The following is a 24,923-nucleotide window of genomic DNA, read 5'->3' on the forward strand; positions in this document are numbered from 1 at the left end:
TGGTTAAGCTCGATAAGTTTTATTTTTCTTACCCTTTTGATTTTAATCCATTTTTGATCTCAAGTAATGTGGACATTACTTGATCTCAAGTGTGGGGTGGGGGATGTAAAATCTCTCGGGTTGGTTATTAATAGAATCATCATTATTTTGGTTTTGATATCTAAAAGACTTGACATTTCACGGAGTTTTGGTCGTAAAAAAAAAATTTGAAAAATTTAGGGAAAATAAAAAAAAAATGAAAAATAGTTAAAAATTCGACCAAAACCCTTGTTTAAGTATGGCTTGGTATTTATATTTCATGATGTTTAAAGAAGCCAAAGTTGTTCCACATGTCCATTTTCTTGGACATGAAATCCTACGAGTTCGGGGAACTCAATAGTAGGTCACCTGTACCAAAACGGGTGTAAACCGTGAGAGAGCGGTGATTGTATAGCGTAATTGTGACCGAATCACGTGCCAGATCAAAAACTTTTGGTTACTTGGTATAGCAGACTTCCGAAACTATATCATTTTATTATTGCATAATCTAAATGATGTGATACTGTGGGAAGAGGAGCCTTGAGCTTCACCAGTGCTGTCCTTTTTAGGAGCAATAGCTACGTGCTTGTGTTTGCTTAGACAACACAACCCATAGCCAAAAGCTATGGAACCCGAAGGTTTTCGGGATTTTTCAAAACCGGTGTCAATTGAAACAGATTGGCACTTCCGAGTGACTCAGATCCACTCATTTAAGGAAGTAAAGTCTTCCGATCGTCCTACTTGGTTCGTATACCTCTTAAGCGTGCCATTTCATTACCCATCATATCACGATGAGGTACTGTTAGAGGAGAGAGTCTTGAACTTTCAAAACACGTTCATTATTTTGAATGTGAAATCCTACGTGAACATTCAGTTCATACGTAGGTCACTTGTACAAAAACGGGTGTCAACCGTATGAACGGTGATTGGATCGTGTGGTCAAAGCCGGGCTACACGCTAGATCGAAAACTTTTATAGGGCGGTCTTCATTGTTTCTCCTAACAAGGACAATGTATGCGCTCGACCACCTAATATGACCATACAGGATGTATCCATTCCATCCTAAAGGGAGTCAAGTCTCCCGAACGACACACTTGCTGATTCATTTCAGAAGTTGTAGTCCAGACCAGTTGTAGGGTGACGAAAAATTTTGAAAAGTCATTGCTAAAATCGACTGGAAATCTACCAGGCCTCAACATCAAACAGGGAAACTGGTAGTCAAAGCTTATCTCAATGAGGGAGATTTGCTAGCCAAATGGGAAGCGCACCATGATACACAAAATGTCAGTGATTGATCAGATTCCCAGTGGATAACCTCCGGAAAGGTAAGATATCAGCTTTTAAGCCTGATGAACCTCAATCTTTATGGTTGACTTAACGGATTAGACGGTTACCTCATAACCATCGATGATATCCGGACGTAATGTGTATCCTCCTAAGCACATTATTTTCTACCGACATCTCGCGATGTTAGGTACTGTGGGAGGCTTAGCTTGACCAATTGCGGGGTAGCCCGTGCGTTCTCTTGGCACACATGTTCGATTGTTACATCTTTGGTTCTCGGTTCCCACTTGATTCCCAGTTACATTGAAGACTTATGTTATGACTCGAGATTCTCTACTTCATCATTATGGTACGTTATCGAGATTATTTTTGGTTTCTATATCCGTTACATATTGTTTGCGGTTTGGGAAGTTACATCGGGGGAATGCAAGTGGGAACCATGGTTGTTATTTACTCCAAATCGTGCCCACGCTAGTTGCTTGTTTGGTTTCTTGATCGTTTGGTTCTACATATATGTTTGAAGACGTTACTTTATTATAGAAGATTATTATCGAGTTCATTGCTTGAGGATAAGCAAAACTCTAGTGTGGGGTTGTTTGATATCGCATATTTCATATGCGTTTTCCTTAGTGATATCGGGTACATTTTGGTCCTTTTGGATACGATTTGGAGTTATTTTGGTTAAAGTTGTGAAAGTTTGAGTTCCAAGACCAAGGAGGTTAAATTTGAGGTTATTTGATGGTTTTGGATGTTTTTCGATGTTAACAAGTGAAAAGGTTTGGTTCGATTCGAGTTTTGGTGTTTAAAGTAAGTTTTTAAGCTCGTTTCAGCATTTTTCAGCATGGAGCGCCGCTCCAAAACATGGCGCGCCGCGCCAATAAACAGGAAATAAAGGTCGAGCATTTCAGAAGTTCAAGGATCAGATCCCAGTTATTCGGCGCGCCGTGCGGGGGTCCTGGCGCACCGCGCGACCTTCAGCCCGGGTTCAGAAATCTCCACCTATTTAAGCCCGAAAAATACCCTAATGTATCATTATCGTATCCAGACGAATTCCAGCCACTTTTTGACGAACTTAGGTGATTTTTGGGGATCTTCAAGGTCATTCTAAGGTACCAATCATTCCGGGAACAAGTCTCGATTCGTTTATCTTTCAGGATTCAATCTTTGATTAGTTTTATCTCTTTGTTATCAACAATGAATTTCTCTATTTCTTTGATTGTTATTTTGGTTTTAGCCATGATTTTAGGCTAAACTTTTAATGTTTGTCTAGATTGAATATTTGCAAGTGTTTGGATGTTACCTTGATGTTTTATTAATTGATGCATAATAATTATGAGTTTTGATTAAGAACCATTCTTGTGGGTGTTGATTATTGTTACTAGGTTGATTAGTGAATCTTGTTTGAACAAAGGGAACCCTGTTTCAATTTAGTGATCTAATTCCCAATTGATTTGTCTTAACCGATTGGGTGCTTACTGGATCAAGGGGGTAAACCGGGTAACGTAATTGAACAAAATAGGGGTGAATTGTGTGGAGCGAACGCGTAACCAATTGCATCTTAATCTTATAATTAGCTAGTTACTAAGTCACAAACGAAAGATGGTATTTGGTGAAAGGGAACCCTAAGCCAATTAATCCTAGTTTGACGTGTTTGCTAAAAGAGAACTCTGGGTAAACCGACTCTGTAATTGCGTGCATTGATTAATAGAACTAGTGCTTAATAACAAATCATCCAACACTGCGAATAGGATATCTAGGCGAACATTCTTCTATCCATTGAATTCCAATATCTTTATTTTCCCGTTGAGTCTGTATTTCTTTTATCCAAACTTAAAAATCCAAAAATATTGTCTTTTACTTTTAAAGCAATCTTGATTTGGCTAATCGTTAAATAGCTGCAAAACAAACTATCTCGTAATTTCAATTTTCATAGTTTAACTTAGTTTACTTTTATTAGTTTCAAACTTAATTCTCACGTTAATACTGTCCTTGGAACGATACTTGGAATTACCATTTTTATACTATTACACGATCGTTTTGATCACTTTTTATCATTAAATCGCCATTGTTTTAAACCACCCAAACCACCATCGTTTTGATTTACTATTGATTACCTATTTCCTTTATCACACCCATGTAACCTGAGTTGTTACTACCTGTAAACCGCTATCACATTCACCCCATTATGAAACCCACTTGCTTGCTTTATTCACAACCCGAAATCTTTATCATGAACACCCGATATGGCTAATCGAGAAGCACCCTCAACAGTCACCAGTTCAGCTGCAACAGCTTCGAAAACCGTAACTGTTTTAATCTCTTTTATGCTGCAACTGTTCGACAGAAACAATCATCGTTGCCTGCTTATATCTTCTATCATCTACCCTCTATCTTCTATTTGCTTCTGTTCGAAATCACAAACAAACGTCACCCTCATCCATGATTAACCCAAAGCCAAGAAACCCTTCAAATATTTCGGCTATTTACGACTACATAACCATGGAACCACCTTAAAACAAAACCCACAAAATACCTTTGATTCTTGTTTTCTGTTTCAAACGAAAATACAATTCAGTTATTAAACTAGGAACGAATTGAAGAATGAGAATAATGATATTGGTGGTGTGCTGCGAGAATAATGATAACATATATTAAATACACAACCAAACTGAGATATTGGCAGACAAAGGGAATGGATCTGGTAGACAGTAGGGTCAACAGCATACAGCTCATTAGGTCTTTTTTTAAAAAAAAAATGGGGAATCAAATTCTTTATAAAAACTGGACGAATACACTGTAAATAGATTGGGCTGTCATGTTTTCTTCTTGGGCCGTGTTTTCTCTTTTGATCAATGGGCTTGACCGATTAAATTTTGTGAAGGAGAAAGGAGTAGAAACGAAACAGAATGGGAAAGGGTTAAATATAATTCAGTTCAATATAATCAGTAAAGATAGAAACAGATCAGTGGTTTAGAGTGTGTTGGTTAACCGGGAGGTCAAGGGTTCGAGTCCCGTCTCTGGTGTTTTATTTTCACAAAGGCTTTGAGGTAGTTTTATATATATTTTTTTAAATCATTAGTTTTATTGTTAATTTTTTTTATGTTGTTAATATTACTAATTGCTATTATTATTGTTGTTATTGTTATTATCGTTAGTATTATTATTGTCAATAATAGCATTATTAACATTATTACTTTAGTTAGTAATATCAAGTATCATTATTATTATCTTTATCAACATTAAAATAGCTTTTGTATCATTAAAATTACTATTAATAATAAACCAATAATATATATATAACATATTTAAAACATTTAACATAACAAAAATAAATATTTTCATATACGAAAAAGAATATATGAAGTATATATATATATTATTAATATAGAAATGATATAATCAATAAATTAAATGTATTTGATTACGGTTGTGTGTATTAATAGTTATACAAATGATATAGGTTCGTGAATCCGAGGCCAACCCTACACTTGTTCAATATTATCATATGTATTTTTACTACAAAATACATTAGATGAGTTTCATTTGCTCCCTTTTACTCTTTATATTTTTGGGCTGAGAATACATGCGCTGCTTTTATAACTGTTTTACGAAATAGACATGAGTAAATGAAACTACATTCTATGGTTATATTATTAAACTGAATATGCCCCTTTTAAGTCTGGTAATCTAAGAATTAGGGAACAGACACCCTAATTAACGCGAACTCTAAAGATAGATCTATCGGGCCCAACAAGCCCCATCCAAGGTACCGGATGCTTTAGTACTTCGAAATTTATATCATGTCCGAAGGAGGATCCCGGAATGATGGGGATATTCTTATATGCATATTGTGAATGTCGGTTACCAGGTGTTCAATCCATATGAATGATATTTTTGTCTCTATGCATGGGACGTATGTTTATGAGAAATGGAAATATGAAATCTTGTGGTCTATTAAAATTATGAAATGATTAGTTATGTTAAACTAATGAACTCACCAACCTTTTGGTTGACACTTTAAAGCATGTTTATTCTCAGGTACGAAAGAAATCTTCCGCTGTGCATTTGCTCATCTTAGAGATATTACTTGGAGTCATACATGACATATTTTAAAAGACGTTGCATTCGAGTCATTGCGTTCATCAAGATTATTATTAAGTCAATTATAGTTAGATATATTATGAAATAGTATGCCTGCCGTCAACTTTCGATGTAATGAAAGATTGTCTTTTCAAAAATGAATGCAATGTTTGTAAAATGTATCATATAGAGGTCAAGCACCTTGCGATGTAATCAACTGTTGTGAATCGTTTATAATCGATATGGACGTTGTCCGGATGGATTAGGACGGGTCTTCACAGTTGGTATCAGAGCGGTGGTCGTAGCGAACCAGGTCTTATATTAGTGTGTCTAACTAGTAGTCGTTAGGATGCATTAGTGAGCCTGGACTTCGACCTGGTCTGCATGTCAAAAAGTTTTGATTATCATTTTGTGTCAAAAATTATCTGCTTATCATTCTTAGTCTAGACATATCTTGCTGCATTGATTGCATGAATAGTGTATAGACAAGATTCGTATCTTAGCGTATCTGTTACTGTAAAACTTACCTGGCGTATCCCGTAAATTCCTTCGTAATCTACGAAACCTTTTGTTCTATATATATGGATATTCTATGTAATTAAGAATACCATCCGTTAGCCAGAAAATCATTTCATAGCTAAAAAGTCCTTCATTCAATCGTACGAAATGGAATTCGTCATTAGTTCAAGATCCTCGAATTCCGAAATGGAATCCCATTCTAGCTCCGAAAGCAGTGTAACCAGAATGGATCAACCAATCAGCCATCATCTATTCTGGATGAATTGGGGTTGGGTCCGTAGCCTCCTCTATCATTGGAGACAAGAAGAAGGTGATCCTTTCCATCCGCCACATTGCCCTATTGGCGAAGAACCTGAAGCACCTACCGGTGAATCTATTCGAAACACCATCTTTTCTCTCATTTCCAGAGTATCTCGCCACGATTATATACTATACCAAATTCTAGATTATATTTATCCGCTAGTCCGAACCAAAAATTACCCCGGTGTAATAGAAGAAGTCAACGAGATTCGCGCTCGGGTAACAGCTTTAGAGAATATGGTGCGAAGGTTACAAACACCAGAAGCCGCACCAGCAGCATAAACGGTACCACCATCAACAACATCAACAGTACCATCACCACTACCATCAACATCCGCATCCCACACCTCAACATCACAATCTTTATCTCGAACATCAATATCATACGCACCATAGATACCAAGGAGTACCAACAACAATTAACAATGACGTATTGATCCATAACTTCATTAATGTTCTGCGAAGAATATGTGGTTCCTAATAGCTTTAGAGATTACTCATTCTAGCTCAAACCGAAAAGCAAATGAGATTAATATCATATTGACTCATTAAATCCATAATTACACCTGAACAAAATATATATGTATATATATTTTCATGAAGATTGTAATTAAAAATTCTTTCGTACAAACTGTTAATGGTGAAAATATTTTAACGGGTAGGTAACACCCGAGGAAATATTTAACTTTCATATTAACATGTTATACTGTACATTCTACGAATCTGATTCAACAGTCATTTACTATCCTACTTGCAACCACAGCTATACGAATCCGTTCATCACAGAATAACCATTTTCATTCAATTTCATATTTGGATTTTGACCTATCAGAATCCGACAAGTGGCATAATGAAAAAAACATTGGACAAAATAAAATTTGTTAGAAACAAACAAATTAACTATGAGAAATTTTGTTAAGAATCCACGCTAACAAAATCCTAGCTAACTGTTCCTAGCTAACTGATTACATTTTAATTATCGCAATTTATTTGATCGCAATTTACATTCTCGCAATTTTATTTATCGTCATTAAACTTCTGTTATTTACTTTACGCACTTTATTTATCGTTATTTAATTTTCTGTTATTTATTTTAAGCACTTTAGATATCGGGACACGTATACAAGGTTTTGACATATCATATCGACGCATCTATATATATTATTTGGAATCACCATAGACACTCTATATGCAGTAATGATCGAGTTCTCTATACAGGGTTGAGGTTGATTCTACAATAATATATATAGTTTGAGTTGTGATCGAGTCTGAGACGTATACGGGTCATGACACGTATTAATTAATTCGAATATTATATATTAAACTATATATGAATTAATGGACTGTCAACTGTCGACTATCGACTGTGGACTAATAACATTGGACAATTATAATGAATTAAAATATTGATTATAACATATGAAACTAAACAATTCTTCAAGTTGCCACTTGATTTCGTCTTAAACATCATTTGTATCTTCACGATTACATTCTACGTTCAAACCTTTCATGATCCTTGAAAACACCTCAATCGAGAGGATGAACCAACCGCACTTCATTTACGGGAGAAAAGAATGATGCATATAGTTATGCACCTGAAAACACTCGGAACCTGAGTAAACGTTTAACACGTAGTTGTGCTAATTCCTTTAGCGTTATTATTACCGAAAATAACTTTGCATCTGCTGTTCGAGATAGCCAGTTTTGTCACAGCTCCAGCAAGACAACTTCGACTTTTCGTACGAAACAACCTTACTACAATGTTGATATATACGCGTGCTCTTTTATTGTTATCAGGGAACCTTTCATATTCCACCATATTACCATCAGCGTTTAATCATCTAAAAACACAATTTTCCTGAAACCACATCGGATTAATAACCGATGATTCAGATATCATAGCATTAAATGCAGAGGAAACAGAAAAATGGTAGATGGTCTAAACAACCAAAAGTTTGATGATAAAGAAAGGAGTGTTAGGAACGCTCGATAGAAAATTGGGTATTGAAAAACAGATTGAGCTACCCATGAAGGAGACCAAGGACAAATACAAGGACCAAACCCTATATTCAAAGGATTCAGGTAATTCTGGATCCGTTGAAATCTTTAGAGAATATCTTGCTCCGAAATCATGTTAAAATCTTGCGGAAAATCTTTCTCCATCAACCATCGAACTTAGAAATTCCAAAATATCATCATCAATATCTTCGATATTTCTGAGGATATTTTCATAAATATTCTCGTCCGAAATTATATACCTCCTCATACTTCCTGTGTATCATTATGTTGGAAACATTCAATAGAAAATTTAGTACCGAAAAGCAGATTATGCGAAACTAGGAAGAAAGCCGTGGACAAATCACAAAGAATAAGTTTGACTTCAAAGAATCCAAATGATTCAATGTCTGCTAAAGTCTTTAGTGAATATCTTGCTCCTTACTCTAAACCCTTGCAGATAATAGTTTCTATCATCCTCTGATCTTAGATATTCCGAGATATTATCGTATCTTTCATTATAAATATCCTCCATATTTCTGGAGATATTTTTATAACTATTCTTATCTGAAATCATTAATCTCTTCGTGCTATCAGTATTACATCATATAGAAACTGTTAGTTTCTATATTCTGTAAACTTTCGAGCTTAAAATATGAATGTTATTGAAGTAATGTTAGGAACTGATGCATGAGTTAGTATAATATAATGACACTTGATCAATGTGATTATATTACAGTAAGTCATGCTGAGTTTCTAAATAGGACATGATGATTCACAGATTATAACGTCATCATGTGCCATGTGACAAGACTCTTACATTTTATCGGATATATAAACATATCAAGAACATATTTTCTTGATAGTTCTATCTTTCCCGGATATTCTGGTAATTTGACGAATTAAGATCGTGCTAATACCATTTCTTTCTTAGAAGATTAACTATGTTCATTTCAAAATTAATATCTATGAATTCTGGACCGCTACTCACTTTACTTGAAATCGAGAGGAGAATAAAAAGGCAAAGAGCTCCAAAATATAAGAGAAAATATAAAGCCCAATAACAACACGGAGGTTACAAACCGTGAATATTAATACGAATAGCAATATAAAGACACATTATAATTATGAATAGTATCATTCCAAGGTAATAGTAGAAGTAAACAGATTTTTCTGGTGGAAGATTAAAAAGAAGGATGACAGAAATGATAATTAGGAAAATATCAAGGATTAGAACAGGATTTAGCATTTCCACAATCTTTTGGATGTATGAACTAAGAAAGAAGGTATAGGAATGGTGAAAACTAATGAAACGAAAAAAGTAGAATTTATAGTGGAAATACCAGACAGAGTAATCGAGGCAGATCACCGTATTTAATTATAGAGATCTTAATTCGCCGAAGAATCAAATCTTTTAGATTTTGAAGATTTTCTTTAAATTCCTTAAATTCCGGAATTCAACCCTCTACGTCAAAGGATTAAGAAACACCTTATTTTCTAAATTCAATCATGACTACGTCAAAAGTTAAATCTCTATCTCATTGTCACTCTTTTGTGATAGCTTCACTCGTACGCTTCAAGTAATTGAATTATTTTATCAATATTACTCAATGTTGATAAAACTCTATTTATCACTCATATTCGTCAGGAAAATATTTTTATTATTAGCCATGACGACCTCACTCAAATTTCGGGACGAAATTTCTTTAACGGGTAGGTACTGTGATGACCCGGGAATTTCCGACTGAATTTAAACTTAAATCTTTATATGTTTCCGACACGATAAGCAAATTCTGTAATGTTGAGTCTCGAAAGTTTTGAAATTTATATTTATGTAAGCAATTACCCTTCGACTATTCCCTACGATTCATGAACAGTTATGTATACATAAATATGTAATATATATATATATATATATATATATATATATATATATATATATATATATATATATATATATATATATATATATATGAATTCTATAATTACTATGATATGTATATTATAATAAAAATGTATAAATAATAAATAATCAATAAAAGTATTATATATTATATAACCATCAAATATTACAGAATTAAAAAATTGTAATATATTGAATGTAATTACAAGTTCAATTTTAATTGATATATTATTGGTACATTTATCATTATAATTAATATTAATATCTATACTATTAGTATATTTAAATATAATTTTATGAAATTTGATACATAAAATTGTTATGTTATTATCATTGTATAGTTATCATTGTTAATATCATAATTATAATAATTAGTAAGTATAATTTTTACTAGTATTATTTCCATTATTATTATTAATATACCTATTAATTATTAAGGTTTATTAATTATAAAACCATAAAAATAAAAATAAATAAAAAGATATAAGTAAACATCTGTTTTCATGTTATCATCCGTATTATCTTAATTAGAGATTCGATATCAGTAAAATCCAATGGCACATCTCTATCAATCTGTTTAATCTTTTGTTGCTTGTCAAAAATTGTTATACATCATTATCAGTAGTGCAAAGTTGTTAGAAGTCTTCATCTGCCTTTTATTTATTTTGTCTGAGTGAGATTTTCCAATCGACACCCACTTTCAATCCACTTGTACCTTTCTTTTCTTTCTTCCTTGTTAACCAACCACTCTCATAAGCATATATGTAATATACATACTTGTGCATATATAGAGATATTATTATGTTTCATCTTCAACCGGGAGTACCACTCCCATTCGCCACTCTTCTTCACCCTCATACAAACACCACCGAGAGATCACCATTAACCACCTCTGTGTCTCGCAAATTCCTTTTGTTTCTTTCATAATGATCGAACACCACAACCTATACACGAACCCACGACTACAACCAAATCACCACCTTGATCACTTTTTATCATTAAATCGCCATTGTTTTAAAACACCCAAACCACCATCGTTTTGATTTACTATTGATTACCTATTTCCTTTATCACACCCATGTAACCTGAGTTGTTACTACCTGTAAACCGCTATCACATTCACCCCATTATGAAACCCACTTGCTTGCTTTATTCACAACCCGAAATCTTTATCATGAACACCCGATATGGCTAATCGAGAAGCACCCTCAACAGTCACCAGTTCAGCTGCAACAGCTTCGAAAACCGTAACTGTTTTAATCTCTTTTATGCTGCAACTGTTCGACAGAAACAATCATCGTTGCCTGCTTATATCTTCTATCATCTACCCTCTATCTTCTATTTGCTTCTGTTCGAAATCACAAACAAACGTCACCCTCATCCATGATTAACCCAAAGCCAAGAAACCCTTCAAATATTTCGGCTATTTACGACTACATAACCATGGAACCACCTTAAAACAAAACCCACAAAATACCTTTGATTCTTGTTTTATGTTTCAAACGAAAATACAATTCAGTTATTAAACTAGGAACGAATTGAAGAATGAGAATAATGAAATTGGTGGTGTGCTGCGAGAATAATGATAACATATATTAAATACACAACCAAACTGAGATATTGGCAGACAAAGGGAATGGATCTGGTAGACAGTAGGGTCGACAGCATACAGCTCATTAGGTCTTTTTAAAAAAAAATAGGGAATCGAATTCTTTATAAAAACTGGACGAATACACTGTAAATAGATTGGGCTGTCATGTTTTCTTCTTGGGCCGTGTTTTCTCTTTTGATCAATGGGCTTGACCGATTAAATTTTGTGAAGGAGAAAGGAGTAGAAACGAAACAGAATGGGAAAGGGTTAAATATAATTCAGTTCAATATAATCAGTAAAGATAGAAACAGATCAGTGGTTTAGAGTGTGTTGGTTAACCGGGAGGTCAAGGGTTCGAGTCCCGTCTCAGGTGTTTTATTTTCACAAAGGCTTTGAGGTAGTTTTATATTTTTTTTTAAATCATTAGTTTTATTGTTAATTTTTTTTTATGTTGTTAATATTACTAATTGCTATTATTATTGTTGTTATTGTTATTATCGTTAGTATTATTATTGTCAATAATAGCGTTATTAACATTATTACTTTAGTTAGTAATATCAAGTATCATTATTATTATCTTTATCAACATTAAAATAGCTTTTGTATCATTAAAATTACTATTAATAATAAACCAATAATATATATATAACATATTTAAAACATTTAACATAACAAAAATAAATATTTTCATATACTAAAAAGAATATATGAAGTATATATATATTATTAATATAGAAATGATATAATCAATAAATTAAATGTATTTGATTACGGTTGTGTGTATTAATAGTTATACAAATGATATAGGTTCGTGAATCCGAGGCCAACCCTACACTTGTTCAATATCGTCATATGTATTTTTACTACAAAATACATTAGGTGAGTTTCATTTGCTCCCTTTTACTCTTTATATTTTTGGGCTGAGAATACATGCGCTGCTTTTATAACTGTTTTACGAAATAGACATGAGTAAATGAAACTACATTCTATGGTTGGATTATTAAACTGAATATGCCCCTTTTAAGTCTGGTAATCTAAGAATTAGGGAACAGACACCCTAATTGACGCGAACTCTAAAGATAGATCTATCGAGCCCAACAAGCCCCATCCAAAGTACCGGATGCTTTAGTACTTCGAAATTTATATCATGTCCGAAGGAGGATCCCGGAATGATGGGGATATTCTTATATGCATATTGTGAATGTCGGTTACCAGGTGTTCAATCCATATGAATGATATTTTTGTCTCTATGCATGGGACGTATGTTTATGAGAAATGGAAATATGAAATCTTGTGGTCTATTAAAATTATGAAATGATTAGTTATGTTAAACTAATGAACTCACCAACCTTTTGGTTGACACTTTAAAGCATGTTTATTCTCAGGTACGAAAGAAATCTTCCGCTGTGCATTTGCTCATCTTAGAGATATTACTTGGAGTCATACATGACATATTTTAAAAGACGTTGCATTCGAGTCGTTGCGTTCATCAAGATTATTATTAAGTCAATTATAGTTAGATATATTATGAAATAGTATGTCTGCCGTCAACTTTCGATGTAATGAAAGATTGTCTTTTCAAAAACGAATGCAATGTTTGTAAAATGTATCATATAGAGGTCAAGCACCTCGCGATGTAATCAACTGTTGTGAATCGTTTATAATCGATATGGACGTTGTCCGGATGGATTAGGACGGGTCTTCACAAAAAGCATAATGACGAACATCTCCTGCAGAATAAACATCAAGCCCTCCAAATGCAAATGGCAAGGTGGCAAGCCGCCACTGCCAATCACCAAACCCAGGCCCTGAAGCAGTAACAATACGCTCCAAGGAAGATCGAAGGGCTCCATCGAAAGCGCGTTGAGTCGCCTCAAATATACTAGGAGGACAAGTACGCAAGGTAAAGTAGAGTTTAGAAACTCCCGTACATGCCCTAAGCAACAACAACTCACACTGAGGATCATCAAGCTTAGCAACCTTATCCATAAGCGCAATGGACTTGGTCACCCTTTGCATCACCAGTTCACTACAAAAACCAGGATCGAAACTTGCGGGGGCCCCAAGCAACTTAACACCATTTAAAGGTCGAGCAATAGTAGGAGGAAAGACACCTACTTGCCTGCTGTGAGGGTCCTCCGTAGGCCAGAAAATTTCAGTTTTTTCAACGTTGAGATGTAGCCCAAAACGAGGCCCATCCTCCATAATCAAATGCAAAACCTTCCCCACCACCAAAGTGTCCCCAATAATAGTGCCATCATCCAAATACCACGCCTGAAGACAAACCTCAAAATTATCTCTGATTTTATTATTATTATTATTATTATTATTATTATTATTATTATTATTATTATTATTATTATTATTACTACTACTATTAGTATCATATTAATAAGTATTATAAACATTATTATAAACATTATTATTATGATTATTTTATTATTGTTATTACTATAATTAATATTATTGATATTGTTATTATTGTTATTATTAGCATTATAACACTTATTATTACTATTATTATTATTATAATAGTTATAAGTATTAAAAACATTATTATTATCGTTGTTATTATTATTATTATTATTATTATTATTATTATTATTACCCCTATATACTAATATGCATGGGCAAAATCGTAGTTTCAGTTTTATCCGAATGTCGTTTTGAGTTTGCGTTCACACTACACCCGGCCCCTCAAATTCGGCTTCATATACAAAACGACCCCCAACTTTCTACTTTTTAGGGGTAAAAAGCGTAAATATATAATTTTAAAAAAAACAAAAGAAAATGATTCCACCCGTATTTTGGTCCGAGTTAAATTTTTCCGAGACCACCGTTCAACTCGAAAAAATCAGACGGACACAACGGGACTAACTATGCGCGAAACAGACATCGTTAAAAAAACACTAAATAACAGGCCCTATATTCTCGCTCGGTGCGAGCTAAATTTTTCCGAGACCACCGTTCAACTCGATATTATTTTACGAACACAACGCGACTAACTATACGCGAAACGGACATCGTCAAAAAAACACTAAATATTTCGAGCTATATTTCATACATATACGTACACGTCCAACAAACAACCAAACCTACTAGATATATTATGTATCAAACAACGTATATACAAATATGACCGCGCGTTGAACACAACCGCAGCAACGCGCGGTCGAATTTTTTCTAGTTGTTGTTATTATTATTATTATTATTATTATTATTATTATTGTTATTATTATTATTATTATTATTATTATTATTATTGTTATTAAGTATTAGTATGATTGTTATTGTTAGTATTATTATTGTTGTTAATAATATCATCATTAAGAATTACAAGTATTATAATAATTATTATTACTACTAATATTGGTATTATTAATATTACCATTATCATAGTTGTAAGTCTATTATTGTTATTATTAGTATTATTATTATTATTATTAACATTAGTAATAGTATTATAATCAAGAATATTATTAGTAGTATCATTGTATAAAAATTAACACTTTTATTAAAACTATCACCTTATATAAAAATTATCACATCTAGTATTATTATTATTATTATTAATATCAATTTTATTAGTAATATCATTTTCATTATCATATTTATGTAAAGTATTATTATTATTAAAATTCTCATAGATATAAAAACTACCACTCTTATTAAAATTATCATTTTCATTATTATTACTATATTATAACCAGTAAAGATTTTGTATAATTAGAATTAGAATTAGAATATATTACTGTATAATCGGCGGTTGGTTGGAGCTGCGGCTTTGATATAATCGTATTTTTTCTATATACTCTATTTGTTTTGATTGTACATGTTGTTTAATTGATTGATAGATGAGTCATATGTTGTTGTTTAATTGATTGATAGATGAGTCATAACAAAAAAAATCCTCGTTTATTTTTTCGGTTTATCGGGTTGTTAGGGAACACTTGTTTATAGATAGTTCTCGTTTAGTGAGTTGATTTCTAGGTGTGAGCTCCCGCGTTTACTCCCGTTTATTTGTATTCTATGTTGAGGGTGTTTTACTTTGAAAAACGACCTCATTTCTATATGAGTTTTCGTTATTTTTGCCCGAAAAAAAAAAACAAAATAAATCCTTAATAGCGTTTTGTATTAATAAAGGAACTGATTCATTCAGTTTCTATATATTGATTTAGCATTAATATCTGCAGTTTGGGTAAAAATAACCCCATATTGTAGCTCCGCTCATATTGTTTCTGTCTGTACAACAAAAATTATATGGTCACCATTATTATTACCCCTATATACTAATATGCATGGGCAAAATAGTAGTTTCAGTTTTACCCGAATGTCGTTTTGAGTTTGCGTTCACACTACACCCGGCCCCTCAAATTCGGCTTCATATACAAAACGACCCCCCAACTTTCTACTTTTTTAGGGGTAAAAAGCGTAAATATATAATTTTAAAAAAACAAAAGAAAATGATTACACCCGTATTTTGGTCCGAGTTAAATTTTTCCGAGACCACCGTTCAACTCGAAAAAATCAGACGGACACAACGGGACTAACTATGCGCGAAACAGACATCGTTAAAAAAACACTAAATAACGGGCCCTATATTCTCGCTCGGTGCGAGCTAAATTTTTCCGAGACCACCGTTCAACTCGATATTATTTTACGAACACAACGCGACTAACTATACGCGAAACGGACATCGTCAAAAAAAAACTAAATATTTCGAGCTATATTTCATACATATACGTACACGTCCAACAAACAACCAAACCTACTAGATATATTAGGTATCAAACAACGTATATACAAATATGACCGCGCGTTGAACACAACCGCAGCAACGCGCGGTCGAATTTTTTCTAGTTTGTTTTTATACACCAAGAATATATTAATGCAAATCTTGAGTTGTGTCCTTGTGGTTGATTAATGCAATCTGACTTGCAAAATATAATATTGTGCCCACATTGCTCTTTGTTTCTGTACAGTTTGAACCAAACAAACTACTGTACTTAACATAATCTTGCAATTATTTATAGTAAGAACCAAAACACCAATACAAAATCTTGCAAAACTTCAACAATAACTAAACATGAACTTGATATTTATAACAAATTAATACCAACTTACAAACATTTCTAATACTTGTAATTCTACAAACACCTACATACAAATTAAAAACACGGCTATTACATACCTGCTCGGTGGTCTTTGGGACATATGAACCCACAACAATAAGTCCACCGCTCCTTCCTTTACTAATTCCAAGATCATTAGGTAAGATTGGAGCTTTTGCAATAATTCCAATACGGGCATAAACAAAACTAGCAGCAGTACGACATAGAAAACGTTTTCCTTTCGATTCTGCCTGCCAGTGAAGCACAAACAATAGATAATTTTTTCAGTAATTAACAGATCTTAGGGAAAGCTATAACAATCAAAATAGCAAACGTGATGAACTTTCATGTACCTGAATCATACCAGCTGCAAAGACAGCCATATCTCTATCACTAGCTGAGTTAACAATACACGTGGAACCCTGTTTTAACCAGTCAAAAGATCACATTCAGTATTTCCCACTCAAAATTCATGACAAAATGAGATTAAAAATCCGACATAAGTTTCTTTTTAGAAGTATACGGAATACGGTCATCACATGCACAAGTGACGTATGCATGTACACTAACGACCCAGTGAGCATATAAAAGAAAATATAAATAGTCCCATAACTAGTTTCCACCTTTTGACCATGTAACTTCACTCATTTAAGTTTCACATTGATGTACTTAGTTTATTTGGATCAGAGAGGTAATATACTGCAATACCATACCGGAAAAAATATGCTGAGGTAAATAAACTTTAATAAAAGACAATATTACATGAGGGGTCCCTATGGTTTACTCCAAATTTCATGCGGAGTCACTAAACTTTTTTTTAACATGCGGGATCCTCGTACTTTACACTCGTTTCGCGAGGGGTCCTGCGAGTAACTTGCGGAGCACCCATACTTCACACCCGTTAGGGTGTATCCATAAACTACACGTACCTCTCGCGAAACAAGTGTAAAGTATGTGGACCCCGCACTTAAAAAAAGTTAAGGGACCCCGCATGAACTTTGGAGTAAACCACAGGGACCCCTCATGTAATTTTGTCTTGATTAAAAGGTAAAGTGGACACAAATGTAGCAACATAGGTAACCAAGTAGACATTTAATTGTTCATTGTATTATAATTTGTGCACTAACCTTCTTTAGACTGCAAAGAAGCTCATAGACACCAGTTGGTCCTCCATTACGTAACAATTGAATAGAAACTGATGAAACACTGCTAGCAGGTATACGTCCTCCCGTTTTCACCTCAACCCACTGGAATCCAAATACAATTTACGATTAAATTATTAAAATTGATTATTAATACTATTAGTATTAATATGCTATAAGCAGCTATACCTCACGCAGGTTCGAAGATTTATAGCCAAACGAAGCGTCTTTAGCAAACTCAGTATCTCCTGCAGGAATAAGCCTGTATAGGGCAAGACTTGTACATTATCAGCACCTTCACACTTGACTTATATTGTATGGTTACACAAAAGAGTTTATAAAGTATAGTACCGATCAGCATCAGCGACGTAATGCACATCTTCGATGGTGAAACGACCTCCTTGCAAGAAAAAGGGGCAAATGACCCAAGCATCCATCTCCCCGAGTACCGAAACAGCTGCGTTGGGTTCCTATAAGAATTTACATGGAGATGTTGATACAAGGATTCAAATCAAATGAGAGTGTTCATCACTTTAATACAGGGGATCAGTATCATTTTTAGTCTATACAGGTAACTAAGGGGGAAAGGTAGGTTGTTCGTAATGTAAAACAAAGTAATATGAAAATCTAGAGATGAAATACAAAAACATACTAGCAAGTTCCGTATCTTTGTAGAAAAGGTTAACATGATTATAAAGGTGGTAAATGGGTTGGGTTGGGTAACGGGTCAAAATGAAAATTTTTGCTTCAATTTAGTCATGTCCGATTGGGTTAACACGACAATTGTCTAGCAATTTTATTAATTGCTTCATTGATAATTATTGCTTAAGAGTGATCAAAGTAACTATATTTTAGTTGTAATCTTATTGTATGTGAATAAAAAATTCAATAAATAGGTTTTATGCATAATAAATACAATCTGGATGACTTTCAACCCGTTTGACCTGTTTGTGCATTTGACCAGCTTCTGTTTTAGCTAAAACAAAATCCACTCTTTATAGATTCATTACTCAAATTGCTACATTTTCATGAAGTGTACATCCTCACCTCAGGGAAATGACCTCTTAATGTCGACTCACCACGTTATACCACTGTGTAGTCATTGTTTCCGACTGACATGGCTGCAGTACTAAGGTTTTGGCAAATCTCTGTTATCAGCGCACTTGCCTGCATAAAAAAAATTATAAACTCATTAAAAAATTATGAACAACGAACATATGACGAAATGCAAACTCATAATCAAAGCTAAATGTGAATATTTGATAGATGTTCCCTCACCTTATCAGAGCTCAAGGCCCGAGAGTTTGTCAATATGAAAAAGCATTTAGGTCTACTTTTTAACTGTTCAACGAGTGATTCGACATTCCTGAAAGATAATGAAAATCAGCTGCCTGATTATCTTCTGAATCAATTGCAGTGTTTAAGCCTTGAGCTGCCATGTAGTTTTACATAAAAACTACTGATGGCTATTGATGTCAGACAAGATTAATGTCAGGCATTGTAACTCTTCACACGAACATTTTTAAAAATTAGAGAAGATTTTTACTAAAGGTGATAAGTAGGCAGGTTATTTAGAATTGGGTCGCAATGGACTTGCCAAATATTATGTACTTGATGATACAAAGAACAAGGAACATATGTATATATGTACAATACAATGATTATTGGAGATTTCATGCATATGAATACATGCTAGATGGCTACAAGTATATATCAACATTACTACAACAACAACTAAGTTTTTTGATACAACGATATATGAGTTTCATGCATATGAATACATGATAGATGACTCTCAACCATTTGAGCCATTTTAATCTTTGTTAAATACTTATATTCTTTATGTTTGCCAGTTGATGTATGAAAAAATAAAAATTTATAGCCCAACTCAACCAGTTTACCTGTAACTGGATTAAAATTGTCACTTCCAGTTAGAGATTAATAATGAGGTTGTCAATACTTACCATTCTGTCAATACATCAACATCGTGAACCGTTTGAGTCCCAGTTGGATCATCATCCAAAACAACCAAAGTCTTTAAATTATTATCCAGTTTGCGTATGTCATCTAGTGGATCCAGTGCCCATTCAGATGGAAGGGATTCCAACAAAAGTTTTTTTTATTAACGACAGAAAGTTTTCCTTCAACATTGACACCAGTTAGTGTCTCATAGACCTGTTCAAAATAATGGAAGTATATATATGTTAAAGATGGTGCACAATTGTCAAAAAAAAAAAAAAAAAACAGGTGACATTAGAACACAATTGAATTTGTTTCGGATTATGATAATCATATCCAATACATTCCATAATTGATATTTGCACGCGTATGTATAGTTCTCAAATATATGCCTCAAGTAACTTACCTTCACAACAGCTGAATCATCTAAGCGTCCCCACCCAGAAGCAGAACCTGAAAATGAAAGGTTTTGGTTATATAAACTTTCAAGTTTTATTTTAAAAAATTTACATTGAATACTGAAATCTAACGGACATAGAAATGAGACATTTTAAAAGGCTTTAAGATATTAGATAAAACTTTCCCATTTAACTTGTTTTTATTATTCTAGATATCATAGAGTATCAATGAGGCATTTTAAAAGGCTTTAAGTTAGTCTCCATATAAATTTAGACATAAATTATAAAAGCATTTTATAGAGTATCAATGATAATTGCTCGTTCAACCTGACAAGAACAACTGGGGTGCAACAGTAGAAATGTGAAGGGGAACTCTACGAGATGCGCATTCACGAGCCACAATACCCTAAAAAAGTGTAGAAAAATAAATGAGGATTGATAGGAAAATAAACAGTATGGTCTCTTTTGAGAGAAAAAGGAACTGCATAGATGAATATTAGTCAGACCAAATCCTTCACAAAGATATCAAGTGCAGATAAGGGTGTATAATCATTGTCCACCATATGCGGACCACGATTCTCGAACATCCTGCAACAATGGAAACAAAACATTTACAAATGAGAGACCATTTGTATAATGAGGTTTAAATATAAATTAGTCTGCCATTATCAATATCTGAAAGGATATTGATGAAGCTATATATATGTTATTAATGTAATGCATTTTGTAGTTAGTTGGTCCATAGTACTTATCTTCCTATCACCCCATGTACTATAAGGTCACACATTAGGGGGTGATTACATGTATACTAACTGAATGCCCGTGATCTACTAACTTAAGCTAAAAAAAATGATGCGGTCAGTAACAAATAATAACGAATAAAGCAATATTAATGGTCATGCCAAGAGGTTCCTTCACTATGTTTAATGTAATTAAACAAGATTTTTGTATCTAAACCCAAACGAGCTCCAAAGGCCATTGCTTCAGCTGCTGAGGCTATGTGAACTCCAGCTAGCAGTTGATTAACCATCTTCACACCACTACAAAATAAGACAAAAAGTATGATAATTGCATTAAATGTACTATGGACTATGGATTTATATGTATATAATCTCATGGATACATATGTATATATGTCATAACAGAATTAAAGACACACAATTTAATGTAAAAAGTCTTCCAATAAGTACCTTCCAGCACCACAACCCCCTTTTATCACATATAGCTTCTCACTTAAAGCTATTGATGTAAAAATGCATACAAAGTTTTTAGATTAGTGATAACAGATGTAACTAAATTGAGTATTTATTTAACTTGAACATCTGTAACATGTAGAGCGTACCTGCTAGAATTTGTTGATGAGCAGCAGCCAGAAGTGGAAGAGGAAATGTAAGTGACTTGGCCGTGTCCAAAACAGTCCCCTATAATATTATAATAATATTAATAATTAATAATTAATAATAATAGGAGTAAAAAATAAGTAAACAAAGAGGGGTTAAATGAGAAATCAAGTGGTAAGGACGGAACAAGTAAACATGCTAAAGATAAATAAGAGTACGCACTTAACAAATTTTATACATATTTATAAAATATGTCTTAGTATTGTCCAAAAGGTGAAGAAATGCAGACTAAATATATGGCATCAAAATAGCATTTCCTATCATTTATCAGTGACCCTGTAAATACAGTTACGCAGCATAGAAACAAAAAAAATTTCTAGGAAGCTAGACGTTGAGCTAAAGCATTTAGAAAGTTATCCTCGATTTGCTTCCCCTGCAATAGATATGGGATGTAATGTTTGAAAACCCTGCGTATTAATAAGGAAAAAAGTGAGTCAGCAATATTTATTAAGCAGCAGCATGCTTATCTAGCTTTCAAGAAACCACTAAAGGTAAATGCAACTGCAAATATTTCTAAAATGCCATATATGATTATAACTAAAATCAGTGTTTGGGTGAATATGAGATATAGGATTTGGATTTGTACGGAGCCAAAAGAAATGAGACCGGACATTCAGGACAGCTCAACTGGCCATCACCTATCACACACAGTGGCGAAAATATTTGAGGGGAGGGGGGCACCCGCCCCCAGTCGATTTGCAATATTTAGTATAAAATTTTTGGATTTTTCAATTTTGCCCCCAGTGGAATTTTTTTTTTTTTGCCCCAAAGTCTCCATATTTTGCCCCAAGACCTCCATATTTTGCCCAAAAAAAGTTGCTACCCTTTTTAAAAAAAATTTCGCCCCCAGTGAAAAATTTCTGCTTCCACCACTGCACACACGTGTACAAGGATGGTAATGAAACAATGAAAACTCAAATTTCTGTCAATGATCATTAGCAACGTTTCATGCTGACAGGTTCACTATGTCTAAGTTCGTATAGAAGGGATGCCCATCACTAAACAATCAAAATGTTAAATAATTCATTATAATAGGAATTATGTTTGATGAAACCATTTAAATAAAATTGACTTGGTGTGAGATAGTAATACTTAGCGGATGTATATATACCATGAGTTTCCAGCAGCATTTGATATGATATCGTATATTATCCAAGGATGTAGACCAGCTTGAACACCAAGAGAAACAGCCTCCAAAGAAGATACAAAATGGATACCTTTTAGCAAATCAACTACCATCTTCAATTTGCTGAAACAGATAAATCAAATCAAATGTCACACATACAATACAACCACTGAACCACTTCACTTGTTAATTATAACTGCTTCGAAACATTTTTTTTTTTTAACAGCAGTACAGGATCACCCATGGGGCGTGTTCATCTCCCCGTAGTTGCATAACCGTCCCAACTGATGCACAGGAGGAAACCCAGCCCAATCCGAGGACATGGGCAATAAAACCCCCTCCCCCACTCCCCCTGCAACATTATGTGCAGAAGTCACCCTCGGGTGGAATTCAATGGTAAAGGAGCAAACTTGTGTGCAATGTTGCACCCCACAGGGGTCGAACTCAGTGACCTCTCTCGCTAACTCCTGACCTCTCTCACTAACTCACGCCACTACCACACCCACATGAGCTACAACACAAGGTTACTACCGCTTTGAAACTACATTCTAACATTTTTTCAATATTTATCAAACTTAAATTCAAGTCAATTGTATTTTTACAATCATGTTGTGAACTCGTGACTGATTAAAAGGTAAAGCTAAAACTAGGGTTTTATTAAACTGAAATCAACAATAGAAAATTAAACTACCTGGATTGATCGAAACTGGTGATTTGTGCAACGGGGTCCATTTTGAGAGGATAATCACACGGTTGTTGAGTGTTTATTTAGGTTAGAGTTGAATCGAGTAGAAACAAAAAGCTTCACAGTAACTTGTGATCAGTGCTGAAGTTGTTGAGTCTGGATATGTATGCATATATATGCTGCAAATTGCAAATTTTTTAGTGGCAAACTGGCAAGGCCCTACTACATCTAAAAGCACGTGACTGGTTTCTGCTCACGTGAATTACATGTCAGATGACATATTAACCTACGATAGTTTAAAGATTTTTGCGATGATTTGTTTCTTTAGAAAACTGAGGTATCCATTTAAGTGTTGAAAATGGTGTACGTGTTTTTTTTCGAAGGTCTATTTATGGACTTTCAAATTAATTAAAATGGGTTATCGTTCAGTGTCTATTTCATTGTCGATTTTAATTGTTGACCAACATGAAAATAGAATAATTAAAGAAGAAAAATAGTTGAAACCACCGTCGGAGGGGAGACGGTGGCCAACGACCCCGAAATCGACACTGAGCCGGTATCCATTTCTTCCCGGTGTCCTTAGTCGACGGTGAAATCGACTACGAATACGTGAGCTCTTACTCCGTATTTATTTGATCATATTAAATATTTATATTAATACTAATTAAAAATTTTAATAATAATAAATATCTATTACTAACATTAATATTAATATTAATTTAATATAATTTATAATTTATAATGTCTTAAAATATGCACAACCCTCGTCCAATCAAGTGACACTTTACTTTGATTTTTTTAACTTTACGATGATTTATACACTTTAGAACTAGCGGCAGATTCAAAAAAAATATTAACGGGGACAAGTTTCTTCACAAAAAGGGTCAAACAAAAAAATGGTATAAAGTATTGTCAATCAAAATCAAAATATTAATTAAATTGTCAATGTATGTCAATATATTTGTTTAAAATGTCTAACTTTAACTTGTTCTCTCCCATTATCTTTAGAAGATGAGCTTTTAAATCAGTCAAAGTCTTAGACTTTATAAATTTGAGAGCCAACAACATCACATTTTTTTTAAAAAAAAAGATGGTATAGTCAAAATATACTAAGTTACTAAACAATTTTTAAAAATAATATTCAAAATAAGTCAATAAACACATTATTTTAGTCGTTCCATTAATAATTGGGAATATTCATCAACATAATTATAGAATAGTTAAATCAGTGTTTAAAGTATTACACTTTATAATTTTGAAAAGGATAAACAGAAGAATATTCATTTGAATCCATAAATTAAGTTGAGATTCAAGGGACCAATGAGAGCGCGACATGTGGCGCGCAAATCACATGTGATTAAAAAAAAAATTAAAAAAAAAATTTCGAAATTTTTTTTTTCAAACTTTTTTTA

The 24,923-nt window shown here is 33.5% G+C and overlaps 1 protein-coding gene across 1 annotated transcript; it reads right to left on the reverse strand.

Annotated features, from left to right (window-relative positions):
- Positions 1 to 3,511: 3,511 nt before the first annotated feature.
- LOC139870934 (uncharacterized) lies at positions 3,512 to 23,149 on the reverse strand. Its single transcript, XM_071858695.1, has 22 exons — positions 23,067 to 23,149; positions 22,812 to 22,949; positions 22,031 to 22,107; positions 21,930 to 21,976; positions 21,643 to 21,721; positions 21,491 to 21,539; positions 21,203 to 21,340; positions 20,807 to 20,888; positions 20,628 to 20,706; positions 20,309 to 20,355; positions 19,908 to 19,978; positions 19,222 to 19,309; positions 19,033 to 19,110; positions 18,860 to 18,919; positions 18,295 to 18,413; positions 18,133 to 18,205; positions 17,929 to 18,048; positions 17,155 to 17,223; positions 16,882 to 17,052; positions 11,428 to 11,447; positions 11,260 to 11,376; positions 3,512 to 3,635 (listed from the first exon to the last, which is right to left on the reverse strand). Exons 1-22 carry the CDS (start codon positions 23,147 to 23,149, stop codon positions 3,512 to 3,514), a joined length of 1,929 nt encoding a protein of 642 aa, XP_071714796.1.
- Between the last annotated feature and the right edge of the window lie 1,774 nt (positions 23,150 to 24,923).

This window comes from Rutidosis leptorrhynchoides, chromosome 10 (assembly GCF_046630445.1).
Source record: "Rutidosis leptorrhynchoides isolate AG116_Rl617_1_P2 chromosome 10, CSIRO_AGI_Rlap_v1, whole genome shotgun sequence".
Lineage (NCBI taxonomy): Eukaryota > Viridiplantae > Streptophyta > Magnoliopsida > Asterales > Asteraceae > Rutidosis > Rutidosis leptorrhynchoides.